We start from the raw sequence: 25,188 nt of genomic DNA, 5'->3' as shown, positions 1-25,188 counted from the left end.
ACAAGAAACCAAATTATACATACCTGTCAGATGGTTTGTTTCTTTGCAAGTCCTAGAGTTGTGTCCTTGGCGGCCACATATTTTGCAGCACCTCTTCTCTTTTCCTCTCTTCTTTAGGGCTTTTAACATTTGTGATTCAATTCTCTTGCCCTTGGTCCTACCCTTGTTTTTAGATTTTTTAGGAACATGAATCACCAACTTCTGAGGTATTTTGCAGCCCACGTACTTTTCTATTTCTTTCATCTTGTGTTTCTTCTTTGATGGAACACTTCTGTTACTAATCATATCCAATCTAATATCTCTCAGTTTTTCAATCAAAAGCTTCATGTCGTTATCATCACACTCAGCTACGCTGACACAAGAATAAACCTCTTGCCATAGCTCAGTACTCAAACTTTTCCGGTCAGAAAACTTTTGAGAGACATCTATCAGTTTGCCATCTTTATCAAAGACAGGCTTACTCATTGCAGCTTTTGTCCATCTTTGCATTATGTCTTGTTGGTATTTTTCGAAAATCTTGGTTGTGTAGAATCCAAAGGCGGTGCCTCGCACAACAAGCCCATTCTCGAAACATAGAACATGAACAAGTAATCTCCATGTTATCTGGTGAATATGCTACGTTCCATGACTTATTTGGCATCTGCAAGTCTGTTAGAATATATATTTTTGTCTCATCAATCTTCTCCACATCTTTAAAACGACAATCAGACAAAGCTGCAACCAATTCTGTTTGGAAGTCTTTGAAAATATTGTGCGAGTATATTTCAGAAGCATGGACTTCAAGGTTTGAGTTTGTTTTCCGTAGGATTTCAGAGTGTTTGTTGTCACTGTTCAACTTGGACTGCTTGTGTCTTTGTGCTTCCAAGGCACTCTCATAGCACACCCAAAACCCAACAAGGGTCAAATGAGGTGTGAGGAACCTGTCAAAGAAACTTTTTTCACTCTCAGACCTAGAAGTAACCCTCATCAAGCCAGACATGGAAACATCTTTAAAATAGGCAGGGATCCACTGTTCCCTGAGATCGTACAAATTTGAAAACCACTCGTGTTCTACAAGTTGATAATCAGTCATTATCTTCCCCCATTGTTCTTCTAATTCATCAGGCTCAAGTTGGTTGTTCCAAACACATCTATTGAGCCTGGTCTTAAAATCTTCATCTTGAAACAGTTGATAACTGACTTTTTCTCTTAGTTTCTTCATTATGTGCCACATGCACAGTCTGTGTGTTGACTCCTTAAATACTTCCGGGACTACCGACTTCATTGATTTGTCCTGATCAGTAATTATAATTCTCGGCTGGCACCCGCCCATTGCTTCCAAAAATGTCTTGAACAGCCATGTATAACACTCAATACTTTCATCACCTATCAACCCAGCTCCAAAGGTTATGCACCTTTTGTGGTGATCAACTCATGTGAAAGGCACAAACACCATATCGTACTTGTTTGTTCCATATGTAGCATCTGCTGATAACACCTCACCGAACAGCATGTAGTTCTTTATGCAGATCGGATCTGCCCAAAATACTCCAGCCAGACACTTGTTTTCATCTACTATAAAATCAAAGTAAAATGAACTACATGTGTCTTTTCTCCCAATTAGATTCTCAACAAACATTTGCGCATCAAAATTACCAATGTAGGTTTTTATGTCCCTGACAAAGTTTTTGAAATCAACCTAAGTAGCACCAATATTGTCGTAACCTCCACACAACTCCTTCTAACCTCTATAGACTTTCACCCCACCTAGTTTTAGCACCTTTACCTTTGTGACAAATTATTTCTGTACCTCTGTCATTTTTCGGTTTCCTTTCAAGAATATTGTAGATTCAGGCAAAGCAAGTGGATGGTTATGGGCTTCATCGAATCTGGTAACAATATAAGTTCCATTTTCTTGGTATTTGAACTGCACTAATGCACGACAATCAATTCTTGTAATCGGCCTCACACGGCTTATGTCTGTCACATCAGATTGTGCATCATTGTCAGCAGTATCAGTATCAGTATCAGTCCTCTTCCTTTTCCTACTTTCCTTTACACCTTGCCTATTGTAGACAACATTCCTTAATGCAAAACTGTTTGGTAACTCATTTCCTTTAATCCTTTTTGTTGTTGCAAGTCTTGGCGTAAACCCACAGATTGTACAATATTCTTTGTAGAATAACTCTGCTGATTCTAGCGTTTCGAATACTTGTCCTACTTTAGGTTTCTTTTCCTCTGGACAGAATGGAATGTACTGGAGTGCATTTAATGTTTCAATTTTTGTTCTTGGTGTTTTAAAGCTGTTATTTGTAGAAGAAGACGTAGTTGCATCACTTGTACTCATTGTCTGCTTCAACAGTAGTTAAGTAAGTAAGTATATTGAATATTATTGCATCAATAATGCAGTAATCCAATTCTAATATGCTCTACAAAGATTGGTAATTTATTTCGTACAAATAAAGGTTCATATATAATGTATTCCTGCCAATGTCCATTATCATGCCTTTAAAGGAACATTTATTTTACTGGTAATGTTTATAGGAAATATTGTTGTCCATTTTGATATAGCATATATAAAATGTATTGAATGGTAATGACAGTAAACAAACAAATAGACATAATATTATTTCATTAATATTAGAAAAATATTTACAAAAGCCATTTAAGGCTTTTAAAAGCATAAAGCCTAATAAGGCTTATACTGAAAAAAATAAAACACAAGATAATACAAAATAACAATAAACTAGAAAACTAACTTAATATATTTCTAAACTAATCTAACAGTCGGAGTCATAATAACCCTCATCACCAGACTGCTCCTCAATTTCATATTCTTGTCTGTATCTTTCATATTGTCGTGCTTATTGTTTATGATGTCTAATTATTTCTTCACGACTAGACATAGTCGTGCAAAGGCAGTATCTTTCAAGGACCCGATTATTCTTTGTGACAGTGATTATTCCATTTTCATTTCCCCGAACCGCGTTTCGGTAATAATCCCTAGCAATTACCCTTGGCTCGGTCCCTATAAGGAACCACCTTGACCAGGCCTTGCACACCTCGGCCATGTTTTTCCTTTCTTCCCTCCCAAGTCGGTCAAAAAAAATCCGGAGCAATGCCTGAGTAGTAAGGAAAGGATGTAAAGGACGACTGTGTGATTGTACATCCATCTCCACAGGAATCTCTTCTCCATCAAACCAGTTTGAAGAAAACTGGCTTACTTTCCATTGCCAATAATTATCCACGAAATTTTGTTTGTGAGCATCATTCTTGTACTGGACTATTGTGCATTTTGAGTAAGACATTGTTTTTTTTTTAAGAAAATTAAGTAGTTTTCTGGAGAGATTAAAAGTTTTGGTTATTGGAAAAGGTTTTAGAAATGAAGGTAAGATGGAAAAGTGGTTGTGTACTCTTGGGTTTATATAGTGGATTAATTGAGTATAAGAGATTAAATTTTGTGAACAGTTGTGTCTTTTCAACTGCCACAAACATAATCATGGTAATTAATAAATTGGGTGAAGTTATCTATGTTACTTAAATCTCTTGCATAAAACAGTATATGCACATTATGAAAATACGTAATGGACATTTGAATTAAACTGAAAGCACATTTATTTTCCAAATAATGTTCCATGTTCTTTTTTAAATAATTTAATGTACCTTTAAATATAATATAATGTACATTTTCCAAACAGTGCTTAATGATATTTTAGTTGCACTTAATTATCAGAAAATGCAAATTATGAATATAGATAGTGGACAATTTATTTGATGGAACATGTTTTTTTATAATTAATATAATGTACATTTAGAAGTAATATTCAAATTAATGTGAATAGTTGTGTCTTTTCACCACATAAGCAAGTTACAAACCGTCATTTGACTTATTGTGACTTATTGTGAACAGTTGCAAGACCACTTGCAAAAGGTAATAATTACTTGCACATCCTTATTATATATAATGCACATTTCACTAAGACTGATTGGACATTTCCTTATGAAACGTGTACAACACAGCACAACACAACACATTATTTTTACATGCAAAATTTCTTTTCAGTTACTTCAAATTGCACACTTTTCCTTTCTCATTATTTTTACATTTTTTCTCACCACAAAGTACATTTGCATTTATCATCCTCCTAAAATCAAACGAACAAACTATAAACCCTAATTTAACACTTTTCATTATAAAATTAATGTTTTTGTGGTTATGGACATTAAATCTAGTTAACTAAATTTAATCAAATCCGAAATTAAGTTGAATTTGATTAAATTCAACTTTAACATCATCATAAAATCAATTCAACAACGATTCAGAAAGGAATTAAATAACATTGAATGAACATACCTCAATATTGACTGTAGAAAACAATAATTCCAGATGAATGACGAAATCAATTCCGATTTTCCTTACAAAGTTTTGATCTTGAAATAACTGAATAGCTGATGAATGCAAAAGTTTGAACAAATTGACTCTGATTTGCGCTTCGAACACAGCAATTGATGATGAATAACCGATTTTAGATCACTAAATTTGATGTTGAAAAACAAAAATTTACAAATAAAGGAAGGATTAATGATGAAATCGATTGATTTTGTTTCGTGTGGTTTGATTTTGTTACGTAGGCTTGATATTGCTCACATGTACAGTCTTATTTTTTTGTTTTTCGAGAAACTATAAAAGAAGCGCGCGTCTAATCTCAGCCGTCAGATAGTTTGATGGACGGTTGAGAGCTGTTCTCACGGTTCTCACGATAAGCCCCGTTCTCACCGGAACTCTACCCTAATAATAATAATAATAATAATAATAATAATAATAGTAATAATAATAATAGTAATAATAATAGTAATAATAATAATAATAATAATAATAATAATAATAATAATAATAATAATAATAATAATAATAATAATAATAATAAAAATCTAATTCCTCTAAAAAATTAGGGTTTACCTTGCACATATGGCAAGGAGAATCATAAAAAAAAAATCTAATTCCACTAAAAAATTACGATCTAAAGCTAAAATTCGATTGTCTTTTAATAATTGTTCGGATTTACGACTTGATATGGATACCCCTTCTTCGTGTCATGTCACAACTGGAATTCTGCTTACTGCTGATGCCCGTAAAACAAGAGAAGTCAGTGAGTTAGTGGGGATTCTAGTGATTCAACTGGGTACTATTGTGGACGATGAAGTGGTGTCACAACATGAGGATGATGAAGTGGTGTCGCAACACTCTGATGAGGATCCAACTTAGTGGACGGAAGTAAGAGGTAAGAACAACAAAACTCCTCCGAATTCGCCTATTACTTCTAGTTCTAAGAATATGTTACAACTTACTAAGGAAGATATTGAGCCTGAGCTTGAATTTTGGGATACTGCGGTTGTGTGTTATGTCCTGGGTGGGAATCCGCCTTGGGAATTGTTGGAAGGCTTTGTTAGAAAGTTATGGTCTGCCTATAAGATAGATAAGATATCCTTTCTTCCAAATGGAGTTTTTCTGGTTAGGTTCATGACTAAGGAGTGTCAGTCTCTTGTCCTTCAACAGGGTTTCCCCATGTTTGACAATAAACCACTTGTTGTCAAACAATGGACTGAAACCTGCAGTCTGCATAAAGAGAGAGTCAAATTTGTCCCAATCTGGTTGCGTATGTGTGGTGTACCTCTTAAATTTTGGAGTAAATCTAGTCTGAGTAAGTTAGCTGGACTAGTGGGTAAACTTGTTAAAAGAGATGCTGCTACAGAAGATAAAACTAGGTTGGGATATGCTAGGTTACTGGTTGAGGTTGAAATTGGCCAAACCTTCCCTGATAAACTGGTTTTCCTAGATGAGAAGGGTCAGGAAGTGAGTATATTGGTTGAGTATGAATGGAAACCATCTGTATGTAGAACTTGCAGGGGTATAGGCCATACTAATGATATGTGCAAGAAAAAACAGTCTGCTCCTGTGGCAAAGCCTGCCCCAAAAGTCCAACAGGTTTGGAGACCAATCAAGAAGGCTACTGTGGTTACTCAGGCTACTTCAACTGAAATACCTTTTGGTGGTCCTACTTATCACAACTCCTCTCTGATAATACCTATTACTGTGATCCAGCAACTCTCAAGGCAAGAACATGTTGTGCCTAGTCCTGTTTCTCCTGTCAAATCATATGTGGAGGCTCTCACTGCTAGTCCTTCTAGTGAGGGTAAAGAGGAAGGGAGACTGGAGGAACCACCAGGTAACAATTTAAATGGATAATTTAGGTTGCTGGAATGTTAGGGGAATAAATGGGGCCAATAAACAATTAGATGTCAAAAAATTTCTTTATCAGAATAATATTGGTCTGTATGGATTAGTTGAGACAAAAATAAAAGAACAAGATTTTGGTAAGGTTTTGAATAATCTAGGACATCATTGGAAGGGTATTAATAATAATGACTATCATCCTGGGGGGAGAGTTTGGCTTATTTGGGATGCTCAGAGTTTTGTGGTAACTCTTCTTCATAAGAATGCTCAGGTGATCTCTGCTAAAGTTACTGAGGTTGGCACTGGAGAGGTTTTCCTTTTTTCTGTGGTTTATGGATATAATGATGATGATGAGAGAAAGGAATTATGGGCTCATCTTCAGTTTATTCATGATAATTATCAGGGTCCTTGGGGCATTTGTGGGGACTTTAATAATGTTTTGCATTTTAATGAAAGAATTGGGAGAGATGGCAGGTTGTCTGATGTGGCTCATTTTAGGGATTGTGTTGATTACTGTTGTCTGATGTGGCTCATTCAAACGTGGCCTTTGTATCACTAGAATGTCTAGGTTCATCCCCCCTTATTCTTCCTTGCGTCTAGCAGCCTGCTGCCTTGTCATTGATCTGTGTGCCTCCATTTTACCCAATTGCGAGTTGCCACGTCATGATGAGAATGAGAGGTATTTTTACCCATACAGAGAGAAGACTGTAATACCTCAAATATTTGAGTTGTTGGGTACTCTATCGAGTAGGATTTACTCTGTCGAGTAAGTCATTTACAGATTCTAATGTACATTCTGCTTTGAATGTACTCGATCGAGTAGGAGGTACTCGATCGAGTACGTTAGTTACTCGATCAAGTAGCTCGGGTTTTACGGACTTTTCGGCCGGGTTTGATAGTAAAACGTGGAAAGGTATTTAAAGTTCTAACCGACAGTCTTTGTCACTGTTACCTTTATTTTCTAAACTTTTCACACGAAAACTCTACGACGTTCAATTCTCTCCTCTTTTTGCAATCAAATCAAGGCTAGGGTTGTCGAATTTCTGAGATCATTATACCCTTTTGATCGTCATCGTTTGGGTAAGTCACTTGTGTTGTTTTTATGTCAATTTGTTAATTTTGGTTCAACCCTAATTGGGTGATTTGGGGGTTTTTGGGAGTAATTGTTGTAGTAGATTATAGTTATATGATTATTGTTATAGGGGGTGATTTCGTAGAGGAAGCTTTTTGATCTGCTGCTATTGTTGTTGGTGATTCCATCTCAGGTAGGGTTTTCCATACTCGGTTACTGTATAATTGATTTGAGTTAATGTGATGGATGAATTACATGGTTATCATTGTTATTATAATTGTATTCCTTGGTATTGGCATGATTATCGATATTGTGGTTTTTGGTTGTAATTTTATGTTGTTCGCGAGGTGCGCCCTCGGCTGAGTGGAGTCATTTTTGGGAATGGCTTCACGCCCTTGATTCGCCCCTTGTGGTTCCCGTCACAAGGGGGATGTGCACATTAATGGACATGGGTTATTCGCTCTACGGGTTTAAGTGGGGCTTAGGTGACAAGGCTGCGGTCCCCACTGGTGGAGTGGAATATCTATTGCGATGAGTATTCTAGCAGGTCTACGCACTTTAATGTGTAGACAGGTGGTTGGTGATGAACTAGAATTGGAGGAATGTTTTTATGTACTTGGATGTTGTTGTATTGCTTAATTTGATTATTCATTAACTGACCTCGTTTAAATGTTTTGAAAATTGTGGTGATCCATTCGGGGATGGTGAGCAGTTGATTAGCAGGTATTTATCTGGAGTATACGCGGGATCTAGCTGGGGATGGAGTCATCACTAGTCCGAGTCTTTTAGTCTTCCGCTGATAGTTTATGACATTTTTATTTCAGTTTTGGATTCCAGTTTGAGACGGTTTTATTTTATATTTCTAGTTTTGGTTTAAGTTGTCCGCACATTTAACTTTTAAACTTAAAGTATGTTTATTTATGGTCTCCTTTGATTACTATACCTCGGGTAACCGAGATGGTAGCATCTCCATGTGCTAGGGTGGTCTTGGTAAGGCACCTTGGTGTATGGGGGTGTTACAAGCTAAGCCTCCATACAAAATCCACAACTCATTCACAATCTTAGACCCTTAACCCGCCGCTCTCTCGATCTAACAGCTCACTCATAGGAAACTCATACTTCATCCTCTATAAAATGAGGCATGCTCTTATTCTAATCATCTTATTGACATGCTCTTATTTTCGTCGTATTACTCTCACTCACATGAAACTCATACTTATTGATCGTTTGTAGAAAAACATTAAAAATGGCACCTCATATTTATCTTCATTTTTATACTAATTTTTTTTAGCTGCCCCGCGCCTAAACAGGCCAATTGTTTTCCAATTTTCAAACCAGAACATGCCTACTTGTATCGCTTGATGGCTCGCGCCTCAATAGGCTGCCTGAGGCAGATCGTGCTTCTTCTCCAGCACTTGTTTAGGATGATCCCGACTTCGGTTAACCCGAATACAGGACGGATCAGATGGCAAGCCTGCCCCTTTTACATTGTATTTGCAAAACGCCTTTTTAAGACAAATGGATCATGTTATGCACCATGAACCTAACTCGGTAAATTGGTGTTTAATTTCCGTCTTGCATGCAAATCAACAATAAATCCAACTTGACATCAATTACTTGATATTTAGATAAACAACCGACATAGAAAGCTCACATGTTAGGTTTAAACTTGTGGATGCGCATTCATGCATTTACCCGTTTTATCAACCATTGCATTTAACCAACCAAGATCGATCAGTAGAGACCACTACCGCAGACGGGATTGGGTGTCCAATTAAAGGGTTTCCCAATACGTACCTTCACCTCTTACTCAGAAACTTTGGATAGTGGACGACCTTATCCAGGGCGAACGAGAATCATTCTAGAGATAGGATGCTAAAGAAGGTTGACTCCTTATCTTTAGTACCTATGTCAAACACCGCTTTTTACCTTAGTTGACCAAGGTATAAAGTGGATTCGAATGGGTTCCAAGCATCCCACAAATGTTTGGTGGCGACTCCGAACATCTCTTGCATCGTTTCGAGACTCTTGCCGAGACGAAACCGACCGATCTAAAATGATCCGGTCAAAAGCATTTTTACGCCGCCGAGCGTGTCTTTCAAAAGGCCGCTATACGTCCATAGATTAGCTTGGCGTGTAGGTGGCATGTCCACAGATTGGCGACTCCGCTGGGGAAAACTAGGACACTTGTGTCTTTGTGATCCCTAGATGGTAAGACTCGAACGAGGTCTTGGTTGAAATGCATTAATTGATATTACGGTCATCAGTCGGGTTCCTTGTCGGGGCCCACAACCTAACCTTTTTCGACCAGTTGGCTCGTTCCGTCGGCGTGAGTTTTCCCATCCCCGCGTTTCGAATCCCGATTGAGTCAAGCATACCGTTGACGTTACACATCTCTGTTTCGTCAAAGAGCTTTCATTTCCTTCGAGCACGAGGCTAGGGCACCCTCATTACACATTTTGTTTGGATTGGTATCCCTCTCGAAAATCGGGGGTTGATCGTTTGGTGTGTAACCCACCCTTTTAAGCCAAAACCCATGTCAGCATTGTAACACCCCTAATTTCCGTAATATAATTCTATAATTTTATTTTCCCATATTTCTTATTTTATTTTCGGGAAAATATCCGTCTTTTGCATATTTGGCTCGTTGGGCTCGAATTTCTATGAAGACCCGCTCCCCCTTGGGTTTTCACGTGTGGTTTGGAGAAGGATGGGTGGTTTTGGGCTCAGACTTGATATAAACCCATGAGCTTTTCTATAAATAAGAAGGGAAGCCAAACCCTTGCTTTTCTTTTCTCTCAAACCCTAAACCTAATTCTTTCCTCTCTTCTCTCCCCTTGTGCTGTGAGCCTCCACCCTCTCTAGGGTTTTGTGCCGCGCCTCTTTCCTCCTTCCTTCATCATCTTTCGTGCTTAGATCGATCCTACTTCTTGGATCTATCTATCTTCTTCGTAAGTTTTATGTTTTTGGCGTAGTTTTTATAGTCTATAGTTTAAATATATATATATATATATATATATATATATATATATATATATATATTAGTATATTTATTAAATTCGTTATCTTTGGCACGTGGATGATTTCAATAAAGGCGTGGAAATTGCACCTGGAGAAGACATCTATATCGTGGAAGATGATCTCTAGGGTTTAATTGCTTAATAAGGTAACTTGGTGTTTTTCTTTAATTGTGTTTTTGCCAATTGATGTAATTAATGTGATTTAATGATTGATTTGTATGATTAGTACATGTTTTGATTGTTTATTATCATGTTAATTATATTTCGCATGTTTGTATATGATTTAATGTTTTAATTATGTCTCGTATATTGTTTACATGTTTATTATAGGTGTCATGAGCGCAATTAGGATTTACGAATCAAACCCTAGTGGCGGCATGATAGGCGGCCAAGAGTTCTCTCTAAAGTTATAGCTAAAGCTAGTATAACCTTGATGATGATTCAAGTGTTATAGCTAAAGTTAATACAACTTTGGATAGTTACTCTAGTTATGGCTGAAACGGGTATAACCTTGGAAATATGAATCCAGGTTATAGCTGATAACATTGGATACGAGTTAAGGTTATAGCAGAAACTAACATACCCTGAGATTTATGGCTCAAGGTTATAGTTGGAACTAGTATAACTTTGAGTTACGTGCCAAGGTTATGGTTGAGGTAAGTATAACTTCATGTTATATATGTTGAAGTTATAGTCGAGGTTACTATAACCTCGCATATAGAGTTCATGTTATGGTTAGGGTTAGGGTTACTATAACATTGAATGGTTAATGTTAAAGTTATAGCTGGAGTACTATAACGTTGAATGGTTGATACTTGTTTCACATGTTGTGTTCAACGTATTATGTCCTTGTGTTTGCATATATCTTTGGTTACTCGTGTTCATATAATAAGTAGGATGGTCAGTTATACTATCCTATGAGTTGAGTTGTGATGTTGTTCACGCGTGTTGGTGTAGTCAGTTATACTGTGCATTTGTTTGTTAGCTGGTTGAATAGGTGACGGTAGTATCAGTTATATACTATCGGAATGAACCAATACCACCCGTTGATGCAGGATTTATTTTGGTCTGTGTTCGGGGGTGGCCAGAGGCAGTGGTTATACGCTCTGGGTCCCGTGTGTCGTTCGGTTTACCGAGAGTCTGGCCAGGTCTTAGACATATAGGCAGTGGTTATACGCTATACATAGTACCGTGGAGGCAGTGGTTATACGCTCCGTCAGCTAGAGGCAGTGGTTATACGCCCTGGCAAGTTTTTTTTTTTTTTTTTTTTTTTTTTTTTTTTTCCCAGTAAAATGTAAGTATATTAATCGAAAAGACGTCACCATACATCAAGGAGAGCGGTGGTCATAGGAGCCAACCCGAACTACTTGAACCAGACTATAAGAGGCCCACAAGTCAAGCCCGAAATAAAAAAACAAAACATGAACAACTAGACAAATCAGACATGCCTAATTTGTAACTGATCAACAAACACCAGGAGATATCATCTACTTTAATCTTTATCGTCCCAACCTCTGGCAAGTTAGAGGCAGTGGTTATACGCTCTAACGGGCGTTCGCTCTATTCGCTACGCTTGATTGCTAGCTTTGTGCCTTCTGTTGCTGTGGATTGTGTGTTACCATGTTCGCTATGCTTTAATGCCAGCATTGTGCCTTAAGTTATTATGGGTCGTGTGTAACCTTGGTTGTAAGTATACATGGTCTAGTGGTTGCATATGATCTAGGTTTACATGATTTCGTCCGTTTAAGATTGATTAAGTCATGGTAAGCTGTATTATGTTTTCATGAGTATAGATGGTCTCACATGTTTTTACTGGTTTTACATTTCAATTGTTAATGATTGTTAATTATATTCAATTGTTGTAAACATGACTGGGAGAGCATCTAGTTACTCCCGACTGATTGTCGACCCCCATTCTCAGGTTGAATGCTCGTCGCTATTTGGAAGATGTGGTTTGGGATGCACCAAGAGGCAAGATGAATAATAAATTAGGACTTTGTTTCCATGTTTTAAGAACCTTTGAATAATGTATTGGTTTGGTTTTGGATTTAGTAGCGAACCGGATTGGTCAGGTGTTTCCGCCACCTTGACCCTTTTATCATTGTTATACTCTGATAATTCTTTTATATAGTATGTGTTTCCTTTGTTTTATAATCCGTGTTGTTACAGTTGGTATCAGAGCGAACACGCTCCCAACTCTCGCTTAGTTGATGACTAAAATAAATGACCTAGTTAATGAGTGAGAGTAAATGGGGTAGAAACCAATAGGATTTGTTGGTTTTCTTATGTTTGTAAAGTGTATGAGTAGTTGTTTGGAGTGGTACTTAGGTTCTATCACTTATAACGAGATTTTGTTCTTGCAGATGGTGCGTCACGCGAATGGCGAGACAGATGCTGATCGCATCAGGAGACTTGAGGCTGCCTAGGCATCTGACACGTCTGTCGTGTACCTGTCAAAAATAAACTAACTAAACTAACTATATAGCTAGGGAAGTCAGGTCGATCTCCACAGGGAGGAAAGATATTTGTAGAAGTCCGTCTATTTGGTCACAAATGGGGGGGGGGGTGTTTGAATTGTTATCTAAACTACGAGGTTTAAAGAAAAGAGAAATAAAGGGCAAGAGCAGTAAGGCAAGAAAATAGAATTAAACTATCAGAAAGAGAGGGACATGTCAGGATTTCGGTTCACTACGGTAGTCCAGTGACTCAGCTGTAAATGACTCAGACGAATTAATGTAAGACGGATGTTGAAAGGTCCTTTCGGTCCACTTTCTATCCTAAGATACCACTAACTTAACTTTCATTCTCGTCAGGTTAGTCTACTGTTCATAGCAAGCCTATTTAGTCCAATCTTTCGATCTAGGATTAATTTTAGCCAGATTAAAGGTTAACTCAGAAGCGTGCACTCAACTAAGTCGAATTAATACAATTAAATTGCTATGGTGACAGAGTCTTGTAATTAATTCATCTGTTTCATTTACTACATCGACACAATCCTACCGCAGATCCCCTAATCCCAACACGAAAGGGGTTTAGCTACTCATGTCGCTAATTAAACTAACAGCAGGTAGATTTCCAGCAGTAAACATTATGAAATAAACAATAAATTGCATAAAAGTAAATTAGGGCAGAAGAAATAAATAGAGTAAACAAGAAATTAAAGCAAACAATGATTAATTATTAATAAGGAAAGAGAAAGGAATTACAATCCAAGCGAATCCGGCGTAAAGAACACAAAATCCGAGTGAAATAATCCCAAGAACAAAGTTACAGTGAAGGGGAATAAGCAACACAGTAAAGTTTACAGTAGAAAGTTTAGATTGTGGAAAGATAGATAAAAGATGATCCTAATAACCTAGTTCACGTAGGTTTAAATAGCAAAGTACTTAAGTTTTGTGAAATAAATCAACACACGGGCTGTTTAGAAGCCCATAATAGCGAAACCACTCGATCGAGTGGATTAAAACCACTCGATCGAGCAAACACCTCAGCAAATCTACTCGATCGAGTAGAAAGTTACTCGATCGAGGACTTTGTCTTCAAATCAGCTCAAGTCCTCGCCTGAATGCCTCGTAATCCGTGCCATGACGCTTCCAAATGCAGTATCTCACTCTGGAAAATCCCGTCTCCTCTAAATGCATGCAAAAAGGACGAAAAAGAGTACGATTCCACTACTTTCACTTTCATTTCTACAAAATAGACAAAACGAACCAAAGTAGCCAATTCGGGGCAAAATACCATAAAAACAGTATATAAATGCATAGAAATACGTGCTGAAATAAGCTAAAAAGACTATATATTATGCACGTATCAAATCTCCCCAAACCGAACCTTTACTCGCCCTCGAGTAAACTCAAAACTAAACTAATGGAACGGAAATGATAACTCAGAGCTAGCTTAACTTGTCTACTTGAACCAATTTAATGCAATAAAAACTAACAGTTAAAGCTAAGTAGTGAATACGCAAACGAATTATAAGATGTTCAGAAATATAGCCAACCTATCGACCTTGCAAGACCAACAAAATCGGACTTTCTCGTGGTCACTCTTCTCTCATGAAGCAAAGGGTGAATGTTATATGTAAAAGAGAGAAGGAAAGACAATCACTCACCTAACTGCGACCTACATAGCATGCATGCAACAAAAATGAAAGACAATTCAAGTACTAATGCACACACTCCAACCAATAATGTCCGTCACAGCCGAGGGCTTACAAATAATTTGGGACTAGTGAGGTTCAGGTGAGAAAAGGCAAAACATGTTATGGTAATGTGGAGGTAAAAGCGTCAAGCTAGTTCCTAACAGGACCATAATGAAACCATCCGAATCTCAACTGACTGAAAGACTAAGTACAAGTGCCCTTCATTTGGCACAAAGCTCACTAAACTCAAACATAATCTCCTCAATAATATGGAATAAGAATGGAGGAGTCAGACGGTCACAAAATTCCCTTTTTAATACCGTCTGAATGAACTAACTGAAACAAATCAACTTTTTTTTTTCAAACTTTTTTTTTTCTCACGTTTCCAGCTTCCTTCTTTTTTCATTTTTTTCATTTTTTTTCTTTTTTTTCTTTCACTTTCACGTTTTCCTTTTTTTTTCTTTTTCAATTTTTTTTCTTTTCTTTCTTTTTCCTCCTTCCTCTATACCAACACCAACTCCAAAACAAGAAATACGGGCCAAAATGCAGCCGGAAAAACATACCACAAAAGACATACTAACTAGCTTGACTAGGCAGGCTTAGTTTGGGATGTAGCTAATGGGTCAAAAAGGCAAGTTTTGGCTTATGTGGAGCTAAATGGGTGAAAAATATAAGGAAAGGGAAATTTGCAAGCACCTCCCTGCATGTGACACCAACCACAAACCCGAATATGTGCATTTGACAAGAAATTGAATGTCATGAATGTGCAAAAATGATGAACATGCTATGCAAGGAGTACTACTCTCAATTCCTAATGAACTGGTCATGAATGTCACCAGCTATAAGGCTCTAAAACTCAGAATTTATCAAGTAGTTTGCCAATTTATCAGGTCAAGTCTAAACAGTCAGCTATATTTGAACAGAAACTCGTAGATTATGCGTATGACAAAGCTAATAACTATCAAAAAAAGTACAAGGCTCAAGCAAAATGACAAGTTATAGTGCATTGTCATCATAAAAATCTACCGTTTCGACTCAACCTATATGCAAAAGTAAACGTGAAATTTTTGAATTTTCGAAAATTTTCTAATTTTTTGGATTTTTGATTTTTTTAATGAAAATAAAACAACAATGCAAGCTGAAATAAATAAACGTGAATGCAAAACAAATGCAGATGCAGACTCAAAAGGATGCAATACCCTCCCCAAACCAAAACGGACAACGCCCTCGTTGTCCTCCAGCATACACCAGCAGATATATACAGGGGAACGAGAATATACAACCGATAATAAATAAAAACAATAAATATAAAGGAGACAAAATAAAAGAGTAAGAGATACATACAAAATAAGAGCTTCCCCAAACCAGCCAGAAAACTGGGGAAGTGAGTAGACCAGTAGCTACTCGTCGTCGTCGTCGCCGTCGCTGTCACGGACGTCCTCTACCCCGAACTCCGGATCTCTCTCCTCCTCTGCTCCTCAGTACGAGCTCTCTCCACAGCCACCTCTGGGTCCTCGTCCTCCTCCTCGTCAGCAGACTCCGGGTACCCCTCAGGTGGGTACCTGTAGAAGGAAGGGTGTGGCCAACCCTCTGGAATCGGACGGTGTCGCCGCAAGTGGTACTCGTACAGAGGGTGTAAAGCAAGAGCCAAATCCCTCTCCATACGAGCCTGACGCTCTGCAACCTCAAGCAACAAACCGTAAACGGCGCCCCCTTGGTCCAGGACCGCGGGCGCCACAAAGGGAGGAGGTGGTACGAAAGTAGCCGGTAGGTCCGGCTGAGTCTGTGTCTGGTCAGTGGCAGTGGAAGTAGGAGTGGTAGTAGTAGTGGGAGTAGGGGTCGGTATGGGAGTAGCCGTGGAAGGCTGGTCACTCCCTGAAGGTGTAGACCCCTCTCCGGTCTCAAGACGCCGCTTCTTGGCAGCGGGTGCATCAGGAGGTGGTCGGCGTGGAAGGTGAAGGTCAGGCAGTGGTGGCAGGCGGGCGCCCTTAGCAACAGTAGGAAGGGGCTCTAGACGGGGGAGAGTCTCACAAGGTAAGTCAACAGGCAAGGAGCCGTCAATCTTCCATGTCTGGTAGTCTAGGGTAAGCCAATGGTGAGAAAGCATGGCATCCAGACTCAGTAGCCTCCCTCCTTGGAGGTACTGCAAGTCACGAGGCCAAACGGGGATGAGGGAACGGGCAAGAATGGTGGCTATGCCACCGCAGGCAATGGTTCCCGTCTCCTTCTTCCCCTGGCTCTGAAGGTACTGGGCGGTCAAATAAGCTATGTTGAGGGTAAAGGGACCCTCACAGTCGATGTTCAGGTAACCGCCCAGGATGGAGAGCTCGGTGTTTATCATGTTGTTCGGCTTCTTTCGGCCGAAAATAGTGCTCCCCATCAATTTAAGAAAACAACGGACAGCGGGGAGGTGGACCTGTTGGAGCTTTCGCTCCTGAAAAGTGGTGTGGGCCAGGGCCCTCCAAAGCTGACGGAAGACCCTCCTAGGGGCGGCAATCGCGCCCGTAGAGGTAAGGCCAAGTAACCTACCAAACTCCCCTAAGGTCATCGGAAAAGTCCGGTTAAACAACCAGAAGGACACTGAAGAACTATCGGGGTCAGCATCGTGTGCCCCTGAGGAGAAGGTAAAGGAGCTGAGAAACTCGAGGCTCAGCTCCAGAAAAGTGCGGCCGCTCATAGTGATGAGCCCGACCATCCCCGTGGCCCGTAGTAAGTCACAAACCGACTCGTAAATGCCGAGTCTCACAAGTGCCGTTTTCTCTAGAAAACGGGAAGGAACATGCACACAGCCTAGCAGGTTATAAAATTTCGTACGATGTAAAGCGTTAACAAAATGAACATGCGGATAATCTGGGTGAGAGTCGAGGGAAGTGTCCCCTCGGATTTGTGGATGTGCGAAGTAGAAGCAGAGAGTGAAGCGACGGTAGAAGTAGAGGTGGTGGGGCCGGCACAGAACGAGGCCCATCTACGACCCGGCCTCGGAACCCGAGTAGTAGCCCGTCCGGAGACGGTGTGAGGGACCAGGGCTGCTCTAAAAGCAGCTGCGGCTGCTGGCGAGTCCACCACAGGAGTAAAAGTAGTGGCTGGTGTAGGAGTAGTGGCTGCTATGGCCACCACTGAAGAGGAACTAGCAGTAGTGCTAGCAGTGGTGGTGACCGTAGAGGAAGTGGCAGCCTGAACTAAGCTAGCAGCAGAGCTAGCTGGAGCAAAAACTGTACCCGCAGCTGAAACTAGGAACACTGGGGCTGCGGTAGTCACTAAAGTGGAGATAGTGGCAGCAGCAGGGGCCACTGTCTCAGACAGAGACGGACTAGAGGTGGAGCTGGTAGAAGGTAACGAACTAGACTCCATCCTGTAACAAGGGTAAGGGGCATGATAAGAAAAATAGCGTCCAAAAGTGGCTTAGACAGAAGGAAAAACCAGCAGAAAACATCATGTAAATCCCCTACCAGTCGAAAATTTCGACTTTCAGCACATAATTCCCAACAATCCTCCAAAATTTCGAGTTACAGTAGGCAAACAACGATAGGGAACGGGGATACCAGTTAACAACAGTAGCAATTAACAACAGCTGAGGTTGATTAAATCTTGGCAGCATAAGAACCCGTCTGACAGTCGAAAATTTCGACTGAAACAGGCCTAATCGCGAAAATCGTGTAATAGTCGAAATAAACATGCTACATTCGGCGAGGAAAGGGGCTATATCATCAAGCAAGATAAATAAGGGCCAATAAAGACAACTAAAGTCGAAAAAAATTCGACTGTCCCAACAAATTCGAAACCCTAATTCCAATTTTCCTCAAAAAATTGCAAAAAATAATGAAATAAAAATGCAATGAAGGTAGAGGAATCACTTACTTGATGAATACAACCTACAAATTGCAAATAATCTTCAAATAAACAAGCAAAAGAGGCGATTTTTGTTCGAAAAAATCGCAAACCCTAGCCCTTCCTTAAAACCGTGAAAACGAGCACAATCAAGGGGGAAATTAAGGGGTTTTGAAAGATTAATTCGCAAGCAATAGATTGTAGGAGGCGGATTTGGTGATTGAGCAAGAAAAAAAGGGATTTGGGGGAGTTTTTGTCGCAAATAGGGAAGGGGTTAGTCGAAAATTAGGAGAAAATGAAATAGAAAGCAAAAGAATAGAGTTTAAAGTAAAACTCCCTGCGTCCTGTGCATTTTCACTCGATCGAGTGGTTTTAAACCACTCGATCGAGGACTTTGATGACTTGATTGCTCGATCGAGTAGAGTTCTACTCGATCGAGAAGTCCCACTTATTGCTTTACTCGATCGACTAAAGGAAACACTCGATCGACCATTTTTTCACTCGATCGAGTACATAAAGTACTCGATCGAGCTCTTTTCTCGCGTAAGCTCTTGAATTTCGTCAATTCTTCCCTTGGAATGCGTAAAACTTCCCTAAACCTGCATAAAAACACGTGCAAAAATATCCCAACATACCAAATACGCATATAAACAGTCTATAGTCTTAAATCTACGCTAAAAACAGTCTATAAACTAATTGTCCTAATAAAAAGCATTAAAACAAATTCAACGGAAAGTTCAAAAATTATCTATTACAAAGTGTTACACGGGGCATTTCCCCATTTAATTCCCAATGCAATTCAGTAGCCCCTTGAAGGGCTCCTGACTGGAGGACGTCATCTCAGCAACGTTGATTGTCCTCTTCAACTTCCATGAGCATGAATTATCATTTGAAACGGTAGGAGGGGAGTAGTTCACATCCACATAAGCGCGAACCTTCTTCGTCCTTGCTCCTCTATCACCATCTTTAGCATCCTTACTTCCAATTTGATTGACAGCAATTGCACCATGTCCTTTGACAGCTCCTTCATTGCTTTCATCTGTACCTGCAGCAAGGAAAACAGACGAACTTTCCTCTTTTTTGCTCTCAGTCTGAGGCGGAGGGGTAACAATTGCAGCACAATACTCCAAATTTTCATCTGGAGTGTCAATAATAGGATCAATAGAAGAGAGGGCATTGCAAGGCTGAGCTTGCATGGGAGCCCTCCGGAACTTAGACTGATGAAAAATCAGCTCCTCGTCCCCTACCCGAAAGGTCAAAGTCTTCCCCGACGTCTATTCGCACGGGCGGTGAGACAAAAATGGTCTCCCTAAAATAATAGGGGTGTGTGCATCTTCGGGGATGTCTAAGACAACGAAATCAACGGGAATAAAGAATCTCCGATCCGACAGTACGTCTTATACTATACCTAGTGGCTGTGATACACTACGGTCGGCCATCTGGACTGTCATGTTGGTGCAACTCAGCTTTGTCAAACCAAGTCTTTTAGCAAGAGACAACGGTAAGACACTCACAGTTGCGCCTAAATCGCATAGCGCGTTATCAATCAAATAGGTACCGATATGACACGGAATTGAAAAACTACCCGGGTCTGACTGCTTAGGAGGTAACTTATTTTGAAATAGGGCTGACCCCACCTCAGTCAAAGCTACGGTCTCACTATCACTAATATTCCTCTTACGCGATAAAATTTCTTTTATAAACTTAAGATAAGAGGGTACCTTTGTCAGCAACTCGGTGAATGGCATAGTGACTTCCAAGCTTTTCAGAAGTTCGACAAATTTGCTGAATTGTTTATTGGCTTTAGTATTCTGCAGACGTCTCGGGAAGGGAACTATAATAGGTATCTCAAGTCCCTTGTTTCTCTCTTCCAATGTATCTTCCGGTGCAAGTTCTGTATCCTTTGGACGCTTCTTACCTCTCGAACGAGGTCTTTCCGGTGATTTATCGCTTAATCGAGCACTAGCAGGCTCTCGAATAAGCTTCCCGTCATCAAAACTACTCGATCGACCAATATACCCATTCGATCGAGTAGATTCTTCATCAATATCACTCGATCGAGTGAAATTTTCACTCGATCGAGCAACTCCATTTTGCTCTTCACTCGATCGAGTAGAAAAACTACTCGATCGACCACTTTCTTGACCAATTCTGCTCGATCGACCACCTGAAACCAGTCGATCGAGCACTTTCTTCGCTGTCAGCTCGTTTTCTTCGCCAGAGTACTGTTCACCATCAGTTATATCTCTCCTTAGGTTTGATTTTTCTATTTCCGGTCCCTCATATGAACGACCGCTTCTCAGATTGATGAAATTTACCGTCTCGTGTGGATTCTTCTCATTTTGAGTCGGTAATTGACCCTGCTTTCTTGTGGACTGATTAGTGGCTAATTGGGCAACTTGAGTTTCAAGTGCCTTTATGGACGCATCTTTGTGTTGATCACTCAATTGCCACTGCTTCGTGAAGGCTTGCAACATAGACTTAAGCTCACCAATTTCACTCACCCACCGGAAGATGATGCACCATGGTTAGGAGGAGTAAAGGAAGGAGGCTTTTTAAAGCCTTGTTGATTCTTGTGTGGAGGGACATAAGGCTGCTGCTGGTGCGGAGGAGGAGTAGGATTGAGCACATTTTGACTAGTCCACCTCAGATTAGGATGGACTGCCCCTTGATTATTGTAATAGGAACCCCCTCCTTGCCTATATTGCTGAAAGGCAAGGACTTGTTCCTTCTCCACAAGACAGCCAACAGCAGAGTGGCCATCATTATCTCCACATCTCTCACATGAAACGGTCTCTCCCCTAGTAAGAACATGGACCGTCTGAGGCTCCCCAGCAGCTTGTAATTCCAACTTGTCGAACCTAGCATTCATGGTCTCCAGCTGAGCCAAAACCTGCTTATCGACTGCATGAACTGTTCTAATCCCATCCCTCGGGTTTCCATACTCAGCACTATGGTTTGCCATCTCTTCAATAAGGGACCATCCCTTATCATCATCTGTATTCTCCTGGAATCTTCCACTGGATGCCGCATCAAGTATAGCCCTTTGGTCATCATACAGCCCATTGTAGAACTGATTAGCTAGAAACCATGGGTCAAAACCATGGTGAGGAATAGACCTCACCAACTTCTTGAATCGCGACCATGCCTCATAGAAACTTTCGTCGGGAGCCTGTCTGAAACTTGTAATCTTGGCCCTCAGTAGATTGGTGCGCTGTGGAGGGAAATATCTTTTGTAAAATGCAAGGGCAAGAGACTCCCAATCAGAACCCCAGGTTTGTGCGGTCAAGTCGATCCACCACTCCCTGGCTGAATCAGCTAAAGAGAAAGGAAATAAAACCTCCTTAATCTTATCTTGAGTTACCCCCTTAGTGGCGGGGATAGTAGAACAGTAATCTGTAAAGACCTCCATGTGCTTCCTCGGGTCTTCACCAGCCACACCTCTATAGATATTTCGCTCCACCAGATTGATATAAGAAGGACGGATGTCGAATGTATTCCCATCCTCAGTCTGGAGATTGAAACCTTTTGGAATAGAGGAGGCTTTAGGCACTGAATGACTAGAAAGTTTAGGCATCTTTACTGTAGAAATCGGACTATCTTCCTCGAAAAGAGAGTGATGTAGCTCTGGCTCGAAAGTACTCAAGTCTTCCTTTCGTGATTTCCTCTGCAGACGGAGTCTATGCCTGAATAATCTTTCCGGCTCTGAATCAGCTGAAACTAATTCACACCTGTCTGACCTGGGCATAAACAACACTGAAAGGAAATGAATAAGAACTGCCTCAAGGAATAAAAATTCCCTGAGACGGATAAAATAAACGGAACAAAAACAAATAGGGCAATTGCCTCCCCGGCAACGGCGCCAAAATTTGACACGTCTGTCTTGTACCTGTCAAAAATAAACTAACTAAACTAACTATATAGCTAGGGAAGTCAGGTCGATCTCCACAGGGAGGCAAGATATTTGTAGAAGCCCGTCTATTTGGTCACAAATGGGGGGGGGGGGGGGGGGTTGTTTGAATTGTTATCTAAACTACGAGGTTTAAAGAAAAGAGAAATAAAGGGCAAGAGCAGTAAGGCAAGAAAATAGAATTAAACTATCAGAAAGAGAGGGACATGTCAGGATTTCGGTTCACTACGGTAGTCCAGTGACTCAGCTGTAAATGACTCAGACGAATTAATGTAAGACGGATGTTGAAAGGTCCTTTCGGTCCACTTTCTATCCTAAAATACCACTAACTTAACTTTCATTCTCGTCAGGGTAGTCTACTGTTCATAGCAGGCCTATTTAGTCCAATCTTTCGATCTAGGATTAATTTTAGCCAGATTAAAGGTTAACTCAGAAGCGTGCACTCAACTAAGTCGAATAAATACAATTAAATTGCTATGGTGACAGAGTCTTGTAATTAATTCATCTGTTTCATTTACTACATCGTCACAATCCTACCGCAGATCCCCTAATCCCAACATGAAAGGGGTTTAGCTACTCATGTCGCTAATTAAACTAACAACAGATAGATTTCCAGCAGTAAACATTATGAAATAAATAATAAATTGCATAAAAGTAAATTAGGGCAGAAGAAATAAATAGAGTAAACAAGAAATTAAAGCAAACAATGATTAATTATTAATAAGGAAAGAGAAAGGAATTACAATCCAAGCGAATCCGGCGTAAAGAACACAAAATCCGAGTGAAATAATCCCAAGAACAAAGTTACAGTGAAGGGAAATAAGCAACGCAGTAAAGTTTACAGTAGAAAGTTTAGATTGTGGAAAGATAGATAAAAGATGATCCTAATAACCTAGTTCACGTAGGTTTAAATAGCAAAGTACTTAAGTTTTGCGAAATAAATCAACACACGGGCTGTTTAGAAGCCCATAATAGCGAAACCACTCGATCGAGTGGATTAAAACCACTCGATCGAGCAAACACCTCAGCAAATCTACTCGATCGAGTAGAAAGTTACTCGATCGAGTAACCCATCTTTCTGCAAGCTAAGGATCGAGTGGAAAACCACTCGATCGACCATCAGAGGACGTAAAAACCACTCGATCGAGTGGTAGAACTGCTCGATCGAGGACTTTGTCTTCAAATCAGCTCAAGTCCTCACCTGAATGCCTCGTAATCCGTGCCATGACGCGTCCAAATGCAGTATCTCACTCTGGAAAATCCCGTCTCCTCTAAATGCATGCAAAAAGGACGAAAAAGAGTACGATTCCACTACTTTCGCGTTCATTTCTACAAAATAGACAAAACGAACCAAAGTAGCCAATTCGGGGCAAAATACCATAAAAATAGTATGTAAATGCATAGAAATACGTGCTAAAATAGGCTAAAAAGACTATATATTATGCACGTATCAGCATCTATGGCCGAAGGTTTCACTAATCACCTCAACAACAACAACAACAATAACAACAACAACAACAACAACAACAACAACAACAACAACAACCATCCGCAACCGACAGTGTTTGATCACTTTGCTCGTCACCGTCCTCCGACTTATGATAGTGCGAATGATCCTACTGCTTTGGAGGCTTGGATTCGAGAGATCGAGAAGCTGTTCCTTGCTACTGGTTGTCCTGAGGATCAGAAGGTGGATATCGCCACCTATTATCTGAAGGACGAGGCCGACAACTGGTGGGCTCTTGCTAGAGCTGGTCTGGAAGTTCCATTAGGATATGGTTGAGCTGTTTTCTATGAAGCGCTGAAGAAGAGGTTCTATCCCGAGGAGATGCGTTGGCAGAAGGAGCACGAGTTCCTTCGTCTACAGCAAGGTTCCATGACCGTTGAGGAGTACACCAACAAGTTCGTGAAGCTGTCACGTTTCGTTACTTCTATGGCTATGGACGAGGTTTCGAGGACTCGTCGCTATGAGAAGAATCTAGCTCCTAAAGTCCGGACTGATATGTCTGGTATTCCTTCAACTTCTTTCCAGCAGGCTTATGATCGTTCTCTTAGCATTTATGATTCAGGTCTTGGTACCGAGGCTGAGGAGAGTGCGAAGAGTAAGTTCGTGAAGAGACCTTATGTTGCTCCCACTGCTTCCCAAAAGAAGCAGAAGTTCGAGGTTCGTCCGTATACACCGCGTGATCAGAGTCAAGCGAAGGAGGGTATGACTTGCTACAAATGCCGGAAGCCTTACCATCCGGGAAAGAGTTGTGCTCCTGATACTTCGATCACATGTTACACATGCAGAGCCCCGGGACACAAGGCTGTTGATTGTCCTCAGAAGCCAAGGGTTGATGCTCCGAAGACTGGTCGTGTGTTCGTTATGAGCCGTGCTGAGGCAGATGCTAATCCAGATATGGTTACGGGTACCTTTCTCGTTCACTCTTTATCTGCTTTTGTTCCTTTTGATACGGGTGCATCAATGTCTTTTGTATCCGAATCCTTTTCCGTCCATGCCAGACTCTCTTCCTCATCATCCGTTCATACCTCTATATCCCTCCCTACGGGTGAGATTATTTCTTGCTCCGTTCTTTTCAAAGACGTACCTGTCAGTATCGCAGGGGCGATCCTTCCTGCCGATCTCGTCCAATTCAAACTAGGAGAGTTTGATCTGATTTTGGGTATGGATTGGTTATCTCGCTATGACGCCAGGTTCCTGTGTCAAGATCAGAAGATCGTTATTAAGAGTCCTACAGGTTCAAAGGTTTCTTATCAAGGTGTTAGGGTTACACCTACGGTTAAGTGGGTTTCTGCGATGAAGATGGTTAGCTTGGGTAGAAAGGGTTATCAGATCTATCTGTGCTGTGCTTAGGGTGTTTCAGTTAAGCCTAAGTTAGAGGATATCCCTGTGGTTAGGGAGTTTCCCGATGTCTTTCCTGAGGATCTACCTGGTATTCCTCCTGAGCGAGATGTAGAGTTCTTGATTGAGTTGCTACCTGGAACTGGTACCATTTCGAA

At 40.4% G+C, this 25,188-nt stretch overlaps 3 protein-coding genes and 1 non-coding gene across 4 annotated transcripts; 2 read left to right on the top strand and 2 right to left on the bottom strand.

Annotated features, from left to right (window-relative positions):
* Positions 1–457: 457 nt before the first annotated feature.
* LOC141651314 (protein FAR-RED IMPAIRED RESPONSE 1-like) lies at positions 458–1,312 on the bottom strand. The gene has a single exon (XM_074459034.1). The coding sequence runs from the start codon at positions 1,310–1,312 to the stop codon at positions 458–460; it is 855 nt and encodes a 284-aa protein (XP_074315135.1).
* A 99-nt stretch (positions 1,313–1,411) lies between these two features.
* On the bottom strand, positions 1,412–2,326 carry LOC141651307 (protein FAR1-RELATED SEQUENCE 5-like). The gene is made up of 2 exons (XM_074459029.1): positions 1,790–2,326; positions 1,412–1,678 (listed from the first exon to the last, which is right to left on the bottom strand). The coding sequence occupies exons 1-2, from the start codon at positions 2,324–2,326 to the stop codon at positions 1,412–1,414; spliced, it is 804 nt and encodes a 267-aa protein (XP_074315130.1).
* Positions 2,327–5,314: 2,988 nt separating this feature from the next.
* Positions 5,315–6,773, top strand: LOC141651302 (uncharacterized). The gene is made up of 2 exons (XM_074459022.1): positions 5,315–6,206; positions 6,325–6,773. The coding sequence occupies exons 1-2, from the start codon at positions 5,315–5,317 to the stop codon at positions 6,771–6,773; spliced, it is 1,341 nt and encodes a 446-aa protein (XP_074315123.1).
* A 14,600-nt stretch (positions 6,774–21,373) lies between these two features.
* On the top strand, positions 21,374–21,480 carry LOC141620596 (small nucleolar RNA R71). Its single transcript, XR_012532001.1, has one exon. It is a non-coding gene; the product is annotated as a small nucleolar RNA R71 (small nucleolar RNA).
* The last annotated feature ends 3,708 nt before the right edge of the window (positions 21,481–25,188 follow it).

Source organism: Silene latifolia, chromosome 1, assembly GCF_048544455.1.
Source record: "Silene latifolia isolate original U9 population chromosome 1, ASM4854445v1, whole genome shotgun sequence".
Taxonomy (NCBI): domain Eukaryota; kingdom Viridiplantae; phylum Streptophyta; class Magnoliopsida; order Caryophyllales; family Caryophyllaceae; genus Silene; species Silene latifolia.
This window is presented reverse-complemented; position numbering and strand designations above follow the sequence as displayed.

What these genes read in the sequence shown, in the direction of transcription:
- LOC141651314 (XM_074459034.1), bottom strand. Translation starts at nt 1,312, where the DNA reads ATGGGCGGGTGCCAGCCGAGAATTATAATTACTGATCAGGACAAATCA.
- LOC141651307 (XM_074459029.1), bottom strand. Translation starts at nt 2,326, where the DNA reads ATGAGTACAAGTGATGCAACTACGTCTTCTTCTACAAATAACAGCTTT. An exon ending in GAAACCGAAAAATGACAGAG is followed by an intron (nt 1,679 to 1,789) that starts GTACAGAAATAA and finishes GGTGCTACTTAG; the next exon opens with GTTGATTTCAAAAACTTTGT.
- LOC141651302 (XM_074459022.1), top strand. Translation starts at nt 5,315, where the DNA reads ATGTTACAACTTACTAAGGAAGATATTGAGCCTGAGCTTGAATTTTGG. An exon ending in GAGACTGGAGGAACCACCAG is followed by an intron (nt 6,207 to 6,324) that starts GTAACAATTTAA and finishes TGTATGGATTAG; the next exon opens with TTGAGACAAAAATAAAAGAA.